Below are 14,215 nucleotides of genomic sequence, written 5' to 3' on the forward strand. Positions count from 1 at the left end.
TCTCGTCATCTCACGCCTAGACTACTGCAACTCCCTCCTGGCTGGTCTACCTGCATGTGCCATCTGACCTCTGCAGCTCATCCAGAATGCAGCGGCTCGTCTGGTCTTCAACCTTCCTAAATTCTCCCACACCACTCCGCTCCTCCGCTCCCTTCACTGGCTTCTGGTAACTGCTAGAATCCACTTCAAGACACTGGTACTTGCTTACCATGCTGCGAATGGATCTGGCCCTTCCTACATCCAGGACATGGTTAAACCGTACACCCCAGCGCGTGCACTACGCTCTGCATCAGCCAAACGACTCGTTGCGCCCTCGCTGCAAGGGGGACCCAAGTTCCCATCGGCGAAAACACGTGGGTTTGCTGTCCTGGCTCCAAGATGGTGGAATGAGCTCCCCATTGACATCAGGACGGCAGATAGCTTGCACATCTTCCGGCGCAAACTGAAAACTCATCTCTTTCGACTCCACTTCGAGCGTTAGAACTATTAACGAAGCACTTTTATACTAATAAAGGACTGGCTTACCTAAAGCCAGTTGAGTAGCACTTGAAATGTTTGGCTCTATGAAACCTGATGTACTTATATGATTCTGTTTTCTTCAAGGTTGTGTCTTCCTGGTCGAATGTACTTATTGTAAGTCGCTTTGGATAAAAGCGTCAGCTAAATGCAATGTAATGTAATGTAACGTAGCCTTTGCTGTGCAGTACCTGTGCAGTTGCGTCCGTCTCCCGTAAAGCCAGGCTTACATGTGCAGGTGAAGTTTTGTTTGGTGCTGAGGCAGTCGGCATCTTTGTGGCAGGGGAAGGGGAAAGGAGGGCTGCACATGTCTGAAAGGAATACAGAGAAGCAAGAGTGAGATCAATATTAATATACGGGATGGGACACATCTGATAATATGACTGCACAAAGCACTACAGACCATGCTCAAAGCACTTGTATCCCTGTTTTCCTCCAGAGACAGCATTTTTGGGACACTCTCCACAGGTAAACTGTCCGGGCTCTGTCTCTGACTGACACTGAACGCCTCGGAAACAGGGTTTGCCTTTGCATACGTCTGAAGTTTTCTCACAGAACTTTCCACTGAACCCCTTTGGGCACAGGCACCCCACCACCTGGGAGGAAAGAGATATGAACAGAAAGGAAGAGGGATAGACAAAATAACATATTGCATAAATAGAAAATAATACTTGTCCCACACTTTTTCATATAACTCCAATTAGGCTAGCAGCATGAGCTGGGTCAAACCTGGGTACCGGAAGCAACAGAACGTTTGCAGATCTGGCGGGGAGTTGGGGCAGAACCCCAGGGATCAGACCCCTGGCACTGGGGATTGCTAAATTTGGGATTAAAATTCACTGGATATATGGGTCAAATTAAATTATGTGAATTGTTCATTGGTGGAGCAAGGAGTTGTGGGACGGCAATATGCTCATGCATTTCTAAAAAGGAAAGCTTCTCTGAAGCATTTGTTGTTAGAATGTAAAGGGTTCAATGAGTTATTATAATGCTAGCCACTTGAATAATTGGGGTAGATAGATATGCTCACTTAAAGAGGCCCTATTATGCTCTTTGGGTTTTCCCTTTCCTGTAGTATGTTTTATAGTTTTTTGTTTACGTGTACATGTTCTGCAAAGCCTAAATTCCCAAAGATCCCTGCAGAGGGTGTTTCTCTCCCCCCCCCCACCCCACTTGTAAAGCCTTGTTTTGACTCTTTTGTTTACCTCAGAAACATAGTGACATCACTGTGTAACCAATGCATTTCCATTCAATAGCACTCCAACACATTGGACGGGATAGGCTTAGGGGAGGGACTTCTCTAAGCAGTTGACCAATCACAACAGAGCCAGCTAACCAATCGGAGCAGACTGGGCTCTGGTTTCAGACAGAAGGTGAAAAGAGGTGCTTTTTGAACATTAAAGTATGGAGAAATGTCACAGTTGAGGCACTAAATACTAATATGAACCTCTCTATATAAAACTGCTTGTTTCTGTTGAGGGAAATCAACCTTAACATGTCATGAGAAAAACTGTTGCATATCAAAAATGTACCTGAAAAGTCCCCTGCTGGAGGTTTTCAGTGACACTCTCATACTGGCAGGTCCCTCCGTTAAGGCAGTTGCAAACGTGCAGGATGGGGGTGAACAGGGAGCTGGAGAGCCCGTCACTGACTCTGATGGTCAGCTGGACTGGCTGTGTGGTGAGGGGCATCCAGGTCAGGAAGCCGTCCCCTGGAGCAACAAGCACAAAGGTATAGCATATAGGAACGCCTTCATAACAGAAACCTATATACAGTATGTATATTAATGGTCATTTGCATAATAATGGCAGGGAAACAGTGTTGAAAAACTTTAGACAATAAAAAAGAAAAAAACTATTTACACTTACAACATTACTTTTTGTCATTATTGTATTTTATTTTATACAGGCAAAAAATACACAAACGCGAATATGATGACAAAAATATAACCTCATAATAATAAAAAAATCAACACAAAAATATAACAAAAAGAAAATAAATATTACAACACCAAATAAAATGGAAATAAAAGTCAAATATCTTGCAAGATCAATCCTGTTGAGTTGGTACTATTTTGAAAAGTTTTTTTTGCAATTATATCTTCCAACAATTGGATTGCAATGTATTTTTGGGGGGGAAAGTTAGATTCAGATTAGTTTCCCCCTGACCTTAAAATACAAACATTTTAACATATTAACATATTGACAGTAGAAAAACTGTGTGTTTAATATTAGACATGGAAATATTTGTTTCTAGTTGCATTAATGTTCTTGGTTATCCTCAAAAAAAGATCTGGAAGAATCATTTGTTATTTTTGTAAATTGTTATGAGCAATTGTTAAAATATTGGAATTAATCTTCTCAGAAGGAACAGTCAATAGGACAGAAAGCAGTAAGGTATGTTACATTACATTTTAAAATAATTGTTGCCTTTATATTTCTGACACTTAACAGGTGCACAATTCTGCTGTACGTATCCACTTTTTTTTTGTAAAAATAATCATAGATTTGTAATAAAAAAACATCATTTCATACATGACTGTTTGAGCCTTCTGTTTCCCTGTGCGTGTCTGTCAGTGTGACCCATCCACTGACTCAGCTCTGAAATGTCCCATCTGGCGAAAATAAGGCTCACAAACCCAATAACAAATCTCAAGAGGAACGTCATGTGTAACTCTGATGGAGGAGGGGGCTGTTTTTGGAAAAACATTTTAAGGGGAAGTGTGTGTGTGTGTGTGTGTGTGTGTGGTGTGTGTGTGTGTGTGTGTGTGTGTGTGGTGTGTGTGTGTGTGTGTGTGTGTGTGTGTGTGTGTGTGTTAAGAACCTATTAATGTGTTATACCAGATTAACGGAAATAATCTCAGCTAACTGACGATACAAACCATTTTTACCAAAACAAAACACAAGTCTCATAAGAAGCATCTAAATGACCCCTGAGCGAAAAATGCTAACGCACTTTGGCACAGAACTCAAGATAAAAGTACCCTTATTACTTATCGTAGCTGCACATACAAGATATCCGATTAAAGCTGAGGTTCCACAGATTATTTAGGTATATAGTATCATCACTGAGTGATCCGAACTCGGACAGGGGAAGCAAACACAGACATCACAACACGTACCTTTACGTAGCTTCTAGGGGAGATGTCTCACCGTAGCTGTCAATCTAATCAAAAGACGTGTTCAATGGCATTAAAACGAGAGAAAACGCGGCTGAATCGGTTAATCCATAGGTTTTTAACGTCTCTGTATAAAAAAATTATTTCATTTATAATCCAAAATTCCATTTTTATGTAAAAATCGCAGAGCAAAAGTTAGCTGCTAATGGTAGCCACCAGAGTGGCTGCTGCTTTCGGTCTTGGCTATGCGGCAGTCCAGCGCAATCTAACACACACACATGACCAAATAAGGAGTGAGAGTGACGCGTAGCCAAAACCGGAAGCTGCATACACTCTGGTGGCTACCATTAGCAGCTAACTTTTGTGCTCCGATTTTTACATAAAAATGGAATTATGGATTATAAACAATTGCTTCAAAGCCACATATACATTATCAACCTATGGATCAACCGATTCAGCCGCGTTTTTTGTCATTTTAATGCCATTGAACACGTCTTTTGATCAGATTGACAGCTACGGTGAGACGATCTCCCCTAGAAGCTCCCTAAAAGGTACGTGTTGTGATGTCTGTGTTTGCTTCCCCTGTTGCGAGATCGGATCGCTTAGATACTATACTTAAATAATCTGTGGAGTCTCAGCTTTAATCGGATATATTGTATGTGCAGTTTCGATAAGTAATAAGGGTATCTTTATTTTGAATTCTGTGCTAAAGTGCGCATTTAAAAAAAAAAAAAGAATAAAACCGCACGTCCCTGCAGTGTGCATGCGCATATCGCGGTTATCGCCATGACACGGTATATCGTTCAGCCCTAGTGTGTGTGTGTGTGTGTGTCTTACTGCTGCCAATGGAGGTCCGGGGAGGCCTGGGGTGGAGCAGTGAGTAGGTGATGGGGTCTCCATTTGGGTCCTGAGCAACAAACTGAACGTTGACAGTGAAGTTGACCTTACAGCCAATCACTGTGGGCTCCGTCACTATGGGAGGCATGTTACCTAGCAGACCACATTAAATTAGAACAGGTCAATGGGGGAAACACAAAACATTTCAAATTAAAAGTCCTTACCGTATACAAGAGCCAGATTTTGATATTGGTTCTTGGCAGCCAGAGTGCGCTGACCCAGGTCAGAGCTGCCGGTTGCTATGGTGTCGTGGACACACTGCATGCTGCCTTTACAGGTTCTCCTCAGCTCCTCCACCTCCGCAGGACTGAGGCTCTCCAGGAGCTGCTGAGAGGAGGCAGGCTGCAGTGGAGCAAGTGGAGGTGGAGAGAACAGCAGGCTCTCTGGGACGGGAACTGCCCCTGGAAATACACAGGTAGACAGTTGGAGCTGAGCACAACACCCCCAAACTTGGGGAGTTATAATCTCGGAGAGGCATGACTCACCCATTATTTCCTTGACAAAATACAAGGTTAGTGCAGGGTGTCCCAATATTGTTAAATGTCATGTATGGAGGGCCCACTATTCATATGCACACATATATTCCACTTTTGCTTCAAATGTGACATTATTGCAATTTTTTTTACTAGAAACAAATTCATCATATTCAACTTGGGTTTTTCTGATAAAAAAAGTCAGACATTCGAACATTATTCTGGTTTTAAGAGCTTTCTTATGATGTAAGTGCATTTGGAATAAGCGTCACCATTTAGTTTTTTTTTAGTTTTCTTACAGCAAATTGCATGTGGGCTTTCTTTGACAACTAACAGAGATGTACGAAAGTGGCAAGAGGCTGTGAGTTGTTAATGAAAAGCCCACATTTTTGTTCATAAGGAGAAAAAAAAGCACCATTAAACCTAATAAAAGACTAAGATATCGAAAGGTTTTTCAAACATTCTTTAAAAAGCCTAGCAGTAGGCTTTACGTAAAAGAACTATGCACATAGCTGGAAAGGATTTTTTTAAAAAATGTTTAAAGAGCCAAAACAAGAACATGTTGTTCATGTTTACAATGTCACTTTGAATGTATTGAAGTTGAGGGATATTAAACCAAGACTATTAGACTATTAGGTGAAAGATGCTAAAAGACTTGGCTTGTAAATTCTCTTAATCACTACAAATAGCCCCCTTCTCTTTACACATATTCTTTTGACCCAATGTTAAGACATAAATATTGATTATAGCGTCTTCAAAAGCTCACCACAACATGGAGGGAATACTCTATTGTTAAGATTTGATGCAACAGAGCACCTAAGTGGGGTAGAGGACCACCTGTAGTCCCCTTCTTAGCCTTGCTTACTATTCACTTACAATAACATTATGAATCTATGGTCCACTTACAGGACAAGCCGAAGTCATGCAGCTTGGCCTCTGAGGGGGGGTAGAGGTCCAGTGAGGGGACAAGCCTGCCGTCGGACATGAGGAAATCGTCGGAGCGGTTGGAGCTCCACTGACCCATGAGGCCCACAGTGCGGTTGTAGAAAGTCTGAGGAACCTCCACCATGACCGCCAGCTGATTGTGGGCTTCCCTCCACACCACCACATGGAGACCACCGGCATACACCGCCGCACAACGACTCACTGACACACAGCGCACAGCAAAGTCCCTCTCACCCATGTGCACCACACCTGAAAGGACAGTGGTGATTTCACATTGAAAACATTGGATAAAAGGCAGGTTGGGTATAATATTAGTCTTGATGTTAACTGTAAAACCGTATTATTTAATGTAATGTGTGTGGGGACCATTACCAACTGTGACTGGGACATTGGCATCATCTACAAAAAGCTGCAGTCCATCTCCTTTCTCTGCACATCTCCATTCAATCTGAAAATAATTATGTGAATATTAGAGGTCAAAGTAGGACTTACCATTATTTTTTAAATATTCATTCCAGTCTGCTTTTACAATTGGATGAGTGGATTTTGCAGAGGGAATACTTGGGTACTTTATCTATTATCGAAAAATGATTGTGTGACTGTTATAATATATCAACCCAGTCTCATGGCATTTCGTGTTCACCAACACGATTTTTAATCTATTGATTCGTGTTCACCAACACGATTTTCCCCTTTTTTTCGTGTTGCACAGCACGATTTTAAAAGCAATGTATTTCTACTGGTAATGTGTTTCGTGCCTGCAGCACGTCTTTTTCTCCGGTCGGGTCGTGGAAGACCGGAAGCTGTGTGGTTCATAAAAACATGTTTTTACTCAATATCAAGCCAGTTATTGCTTTTATTTTAAATCGTATAATTTCGGACTTTTGTTGCCGTCTGTGAGGAAAATAAATGGGGCTCAGAGCCTCAGAATACTGAAATCTGTATTTTTGAAATCTTTTTTTCCTTCTAATTTGTTATTCTTTTCAAAATAACACACTGTTATTTACTCACCAATAACACACAATTATCCTTGCTTTTATTTATTGGTTTAATTTAGGGCTGTCAAACGATTACAATTTTTAATCAGATTAATCACAGCTTAAAAATTAATTAATCATGATTAATCACCATTCGAACTATATCCAAAATATGCCATTTATTTATGTATATTGTTGTGGGAATGGAAAGATAAATGAAAGAAGGCGGATATTTCCATTTAACACAGTATCTATGTTTATTATAACATTTTTCTGCGTGTCAAAATTAGAGACAACCCACACACCTATCAATCATCAAACCGTGGGGTCTTAATTCATTACGTGTTGATTTCTATCAACGGGGGAGTACTTCAGGAAAGTCGACAAAGGGGAGGCGGCGGCGGCTAGTGGAGTACTTCGTGACCACAGAGTGTGAACGTTGTGATCAGCTGTTTTAGCGCAGTTCTCCAGTGAAGGGGGGGGGGGGGGGGGGGGGGGAGTCTCCCTCCGCAGCCGGTTGGCGTAGTTTTGGCACAATTCCGTTGTACAGACCGACGTTAACAGCAGCCCTGTCTGTGCACACGGAGACCGACTCTGTCGTCCGGTGATCTAACCGCCTTCTGGAAAAGCTTCACAAGTACGTCGGTACGCAAATGCGCTTTGTGACACAAGTGACGGTACGCATTTTCTCTTTGAAAGTCATCACATAACGGCATTGTAATACACGGTTCGGCTGCATTACATATTACAGATCTGCCGTAGTTCTTTATTTATAGAGCCCTGATGAGAAGACCTTTGGAAAAACTGAAGAAATGCCGCCGAAACTGAATACTTGACGTGGATCATAAATATATCAACAATTAAAGAACATCTTCAATTTCTCTTCACACAATACGTCTCCTTGCAGTATCAACACTAATTCGGCTGACTTTTACATTTGATCTAATTCATAGATAGGTTATATTTACACCATAACGGTGCACAGCTGATATAAAAGGACTTGTAGTTTTTAAAGATATTACTGATTTTCTTTGAATGTAAGAATGTAAATACTGAGTCTGAAATAGTATAGCAATATGCTGTAAAATTATGTGAAAGCATGAATAAAACTACACATCTTCAGATGTTGTACATACATAAGTGTCTATACACTAATAATACAAAGTTATTATGGCTGTGTGTACCTTGTGTGCACCTCCTAGTGGTTTAAGCACGTTATTGAATTCTTGTTTTTATGTTATATTTGATTACAAAAATATTAAGAGTACATATATATATATATATATATAGAAATATAGAATATAAAAAATCAAGAAGATACTATAAGTGATCTCTACAATAAAAATGTTTAGTGCAGGATGTACAAAGATATTAATAGGAGGAGGTGCAAAACAGAAAAACGAATGAACCTTTATTTAAACATTAAATAATATTTTAGATTAAGGTCTTCTTTTAAATAAGAATTGGGGTATCTATCTACAGATAAATATTAAGCCTGACAAAGTACTTAACGTCTAATATATTGCTTTCCTGCAATGTTAACTTTGTTGAAGCACTTACTTTAACTGATATTATACATATGAATTATACTCTTATGTATGTAGATAGTATAAGAAATGTGCAGAATATGACAGTTTAATGGTGGATGTACACACATATTGATAGATGTCTTGTAATGCACTGTTGAGGAACCTGTGAAACAAGTTTTTCATTCATTGCATATAGGGATGTCCCGATCTCATTTTTTAGCTTCCGATCCGGTTCCGATATTTTCATATAGGTTCCGATCCGATCCCGATATTTCCCGATACCGGTTTTCCGATGTTTGTTGATGGAGTCCATCAGTCGCAGACGCTGTCGCTTTACAGTAGGCGGCGTGTTTGTCGGGGTGGTGCTTTTTAAGATGTTTTATTAGGTTTGTGGTGTTGTAGGAGACCCTGTTAGCACCACCTCGTGAGACTTCCACACCACAGACTTTGCATGTCGCAGTCGGCGACTCACTTGTAGTTATTTTAAAATGATGCCAAACTGCAGACATTTTAACTAGCTAACGATATGTGTCCGTTCCACTTTTCCAACTCGATAATGGCGGCTGATGCAATAGAACAACAACGACAAACAACGTAACAATGGAATCATGGGAAATATTAACTATGGATCGGCCATGACATTTAATTGGATCTGCCGATCCCGATCCACCTTAAAACCCAGTATCGGGGGCCGATCCGATCCAGGGATCGGGACATCTCTAATTGCATAACTACACCGTAGTTGTGTATATGATATGTCAATAAACCTTTGAAAATCTTGAAAGGGATGTGCAAAATAGCCATAATATACAGTCTTTAATGAACTATTAGTAGAGAATAACGAGTAATGAATATACTTTATTACTCGTTTCCATTCATGTCAATTGCAGATACATGTTTAGTCTTCTCAAGCACCAACTATCAAATATCTCTCCTGATTGTTGGCACTTGACAATCACCTTCCCTGAATTTTACTCAGGTGCAACTAAAGTCTGATTTAAGGGTTGTTTATATTTCACATAATTAATCAGAATCTGCAAAGTAACTCAAATAAGTGTAGTGGAGTAAAAATGCCAGGTTAACCTCTGAATTGTAGTGGAGTAGAATTACAAAGTAACAATGAGCTGTCATGTGGGTATATATTAATGCTGCGCATTATGGACACAAGCGATTTTCACCCATTTATTAATTATATGTTTTACATTTGATAACACCAATGTGTTTAATACTGGCAACTTCTAATTGTGGGAAAAACGAAAACGTTCAGTAGAGACGTCCCATAGAACATTTAGCGAAACACAATAGCCAGCATGTGTAGTTCTGGGGGGGCGTTCGATTCCAGTTTTGGATAGTCTGGCGTGGTTTTGTTCCATTTCACACAGCTGTTTGACGCTCTGCGTAACCTTACGGGGACTGTAGTCCTAAACGATAGCTGGGGATTATGGGTAGTGTAGTGTCTTCGGCCATCCTAAACTAAGAAATGTTGACAATCGCAATGATGCTCGAAATGTCCCTTATAGGCCTACCTCTGTTTCCGGTTATTTTTATTTTGAAATTCAGTTCCTGACAGACGCCAAAAAAGCCCGAGATTATGGAATCAAACCAATAAATAAAAGCAAGGATAATTGTGTGTTATTGGTGAGTAAATAACAGTGTGTTATTTTGAAAAGAATAACAAATTAGAAGGAAAAAAATATTGAAAAATACAAATTTCAGTATTCTGAGGCTCTGAGCCCCATTTATTTTCCTCACAGACGGCAACAAAAGTCCGAAATTATACGATTGAAAATAAAAGCAATAATTGTGGCTTGATATTGAGTAAGAACATGTTTTTATGAACCACACAGCTTCCGGTCTTCCACGACCCGACCGGAGAAAAAGACGTGCTGCAGGCACGAAACACATTACCAGTAGAAATACATTGCTTTTAAAATCGTGCTGTGCAACACGAAAAAAAGGGGAAAATCGTGTTGGTGAACACGAATCAATAGATTAAAAATCGTGTTGGTGAACACGAAATGCCATGAGACTGGGTTGAATATATTTACCGGTACCCATTTGCTCACTTTTTTTCAGACAAGAACGAAGCTTGAGCCAATTAGCTTAGCATAATTTCTCCCTACAATTTTGAGTACTGTATTTACTTTTGGATATCTGTTTGTGTAAGGATTAATCCAACAATTGTTGATTGTTGGTGGGTCTTTATTTAAACGTTGGACAAAAGTAGGCTAGCTGCTCCCCTCCTGCGTCGTTATGCTAAGCTAGGCTAATCATCTCCCAGCCAACTATACTTGATGCACAAAAATGGGAATGCCATCACCATCTGTCTCATTACCTTCCTCTCAGAAAGAACATTATTAGACTTAATTTTCCAAAATGTAACCATTTCTTCAAGAGGCACAAACTATCTCTCTGTGGAATAGACACCGTAACTTTGTCTTCTCTACACACACACACACAGACCCTGACCTTGCCAATGCCCTGATGGAAGGCAGCCATGCGCACCATCACTGGGACCTCAATGATCCCCTTTGCGTCTGTGTGTAGCTTGACTGTCTGTCCTTGCAGGGTGAAGATATTAGAGCCGCTGGAGGAGGAGAGACGCAATATCACAAACTCTCCGAGGGCCTGGAAGGAGAACTCCGTCCCATCGAAGGTGATGAAATGGAGGCTGCCGTACACCATCGCTGCAAGGGAACATCGACAAGGGGGGGTTTTCTGGCATATTATTGACATTCATCATACTGTAGCGTTCACAAGGTGAGTCGGAAACAGGCTTCTCGTTATTAGGCTTTAATAACTCTTGTTTGACAACAGATGATCACAGGGACATGTACACTTGTGGGTTCAACCTCACACTAACCTAACTCCTACCCCTACACATATATATATAGCAGTGTCTACGTCACAACTCCCCGCCCTCCCCCAACCACAGGCCCGCACCTCAACCAGCATCACTGTGCAGCTCTATGATTGGCAGAGAGACGGGGGATGCCTGAGTGACACCCTGGACATCCTATGCAGGGTCGCTACACTACCCCCCCACTACAAAGTTCCTCGCCCACGAGGAACAAACAAACACAGCAGAACACTACATCTACACACTGTACTTTGACTAGGAAGGTCTGGGTGGACTACCATCCCTTCCAGTGAGACCAGGGCGCATTCTTGCCCTCTACAGGAACTGAGGGGTCTCACTATAACTTTTCTACCAAACAAAGTCTCTGAAGCGACCCGGGGGTCGTGTCTGCCTTCTCGGCAGGGGGACTGGGGTCAGGAGGACCGGGGTTGCCGGATCTGGCCCAGGCGGCGAATAAATGGGGGGACTCTCAGTCCATGATGGGGGACTGCTGCTCTGTTCGCCGGGGGGCCTGCGTGGGGATGTCGAGGGGACGGCTGTGGGCCCCGATGTTCCTTGGGTCTGTGGGGAAGCGACTCCTCTGTATGGAGCCAACCTGTCTCTGTGGAGCACCACTTTTCTCCCCTTTGGTGGCAGCTGCACCCTGAAGACCACTTCCCCCACCCTCTCCAGTACTCTGCAGGGACCAACCCACTGACTGTCCAGTTTTGGGCACCGGCCTTTCTTTCGTTGTGGGCTGTAGACCCAAACCAGCTCCCCGGCCCTGAAATGCTGCCCTCTGGTCCTGGTGTCGTAGTTCCGCTTCTGTCTCACTGCAGCACTTTTCTGCTGATCGCGGTCAAAGGCGTGAGCGGAATCAAGGCGGTCCTGAAGTCTCCTGACGTACTCAGGACCTGGAGGCGTGTCTAGGGAATCTGGTGGCCGACCAAACGCCAACACAGCAGGGGTTCGAAGCTCTCTCCCCAACATGAGGAGGGCAGGCGAACAGGCTGAGGACTCCTGGACTGCAGACCGACATGCCATGAGCACAAGGGGCAGATGCTCGTCCCAGTCGCGCTGATGCTGAGACGTGAGGATGGCCAGCTGCTGTCCCATGGTGCGATGGAATCTCTCGACTAGTCCGTCGCTCTGTGGTCGCTAGGGGGAGGTGTGTGTTTTGTGCATGCCCAGTTGTGAGCACATGGAGGCGAACACCCTGGACTCAAAATGTCTCCCCTGGTCACTGTGCAGGGTCTCCGGCACTCCAAAACGGCTGAACATGCCGGCCACCAAGGCATCTGCGACTGTCTCTGCTTCTTGATCAGGGAGAGCATACGCCTCCGGCCACTTTGTGAAGTAGTCTATGGCCGTGAGAACGTAGCGGTTACCCCTGTTTGACAAGGGTAGAGGCCCCACCACATCAACCGCTACTCTCTCCATCGGGGCCCCGACGGGAAACTGTTGCAGCGGAGCATGGGAACGACCAGGGGGGCCCTTCCGCGCCATACACGGATCACAGCGGCGACGGAAGTCTTCGACATCCCTCCTGCACTGCCCCCAGTAGCAGCCCTGACGAAGGCGCCGGAGAGTCTTAGTGACGCCAAAGTGCCCAGAGCCTGCCGTTTCATGCATGGCCTTGAGTACGACCTCTTGCAGACCCCTTGGGACCACCACTTGCCACCTCTTCTCCCCCGTTGCTGGCTCCTTCCACGCCCGCTGTAGTACGCCCTGACACAGAAGTAGAGTCTCAAACTGAGACCACAGCCCCTTGGTTGCTTTGGAGAGCACTGCCACTTCCTCCCACGGTGGCCGCTGCTGCGACTCAACCCACTGCAGTACAGGCTGTAGAACGGCGTCCCGCTCTTGCTGTTGCTTCCACTCTGTCACATCCACTGTCTGGAGCTCCCGGCAGATAACCTCTTCCACTTGCTGCGCTGCCGCACAGACGATGTCCTCCTCCAGCAGCTCCTTTTCACGAGTCTCTCTCTTCTCGCAGTAGTGGCATCCGCCGGCGGCACACGGGCGGCGGGAGAGAGCGTCTGCATTTGTGTGGCGCACCCCAGCCCGGTGCTCCACCCTGAAGTCGAAAGATTGGAGCTCTTCTAGCCACCTGGCGACCTGCCCTTCTGGCTCTTTGAACGTCATGAGCCACTGTAATGCAGAGTGATCCGTCCTCACCATGAACGCCTGCCCGCACAGGTAGTACTTAAAGTGCCTGATGGACAGCACCACTGCCAAAAGTTCCCTGCGGGTGACGCAGTATCGTCGCTCCGCTTTGTTGAACGCCCGGCTGAAGTATGCCACCACCTGCTCCCCCTCTGGTGTAGTCTGGGAGAGCACTCCGCCTACCCCAACGTGGTGAACAGCAGCCTGGGGTTGGCTGGGGCGAGAACCGGGGATTCACTCAAGGCACGCCGAAGGCCGTCAAACGCTGCTTGACATTGCTCAGACCACAGGAAATCCCTGTCCTTCTGCAGCAGCTGGAACAGGGGTGCGGCAGTACAAGCAAAACCCCGTACAAACTTCCTGTATTACGAGGCCAGGCCCAGGAAACTCTTCAGCTGTTTCTGGTTGTGAGGATTTGGCCAGCCTGCGACCGCCTGCACTTTCTCGTGCAGGGTGCCGATGCCCTCCCCCCCCACTTTGTGGCCCAGGAAAGTGACCTCTCTCTGCAGGAAATGACACTTATCTGGATGTAGCTTCAAGCCAGCGGCTCTGATCCTCTCCAGCACCACTCTCAGAGATCCCAGGGCCGCCTCAAACGAGCTGCCGTGCACCAGGATGTCGTCCAGGTAAACCAAACACTGTTGGCGGGGAATCCCAGACAGCACCCTGTCCATCAATCGCACAAAGGTGGCCGGGGCATTACACAGCCCAAAACTGAGGACCTTGAACTGCCATAGTCCCCGGCCGGTGCAGAA

At 44.3% G+C, this 14,215-nt stretch overlaps 1 protein-coding gene across 3 annotated transcripts in view; it reads right to left on the bottom strand.

The window, feature by feature from the left end:
* si:ch73-105b23.6 (mucin-like protein) overlaps positions 1 to 14,215 on the bottom strand; it is a 43,686-nt gene that overhangs the window by 27,280 nt on the left and 2,191 nt on the right. For 2 of the 3 annotated variants that reach the window (XM_034224948.1, XM_034224930.1), the window contains exons 2-9: positions 10,925 to 11,142; positions 6,322 to 6,397; positions 5,911 to 6,198; positions 4,696 to 4,932; positions 4,472 to 4,624; positions 2,049 to 2,227; positions 920 to 1,112; positions 708 to 827 (exon numbers count right to left, since the gene is read on the bottom strand). In XM_034224948.1, the coding sequence (XP_034080839.1) occupies positions 708 to 827; positions 920 to 1,112; positions 2,049 to 2,227; positions 4,472 to 4,624; positions 4,696 to 4,932; positions 5,911 to 6,198; positions 6,322 to 6,397; positions 10,925 to 11,142 (1,464 nt within the window). The remainder of the gene's footprint in view (positions 1 to 707; positions 828 to 919; positions 1,113 to 2,048; positions 2,228 to 4,471; positions 4,625 to 4,695; positions 4,933 to 5,910; positions 6,199 to 6,321; positions 6,398 to 10,924; positions 11,143 to 14,215) is intronic. The other variant, XM_034224938.1, reaches the window with a different exon arrangement.

This window comes from Gymnodraco acuticeps, unplaced genomic scaffold, assembly GCF_902827175.1.
Source record: "Gymnodraco acuticeps unplaced genomic scaffold, fGymAcu1.1, whole genome shotgun sequence".
Classification (NCBI taxonomy): domain Eukaryota; kingdom Metazoa; phylum Chordata; class Actinopteri; order Perciformes; family Bathydraconidae; genus Gymnodraco; species Gymnodraco acuticeps.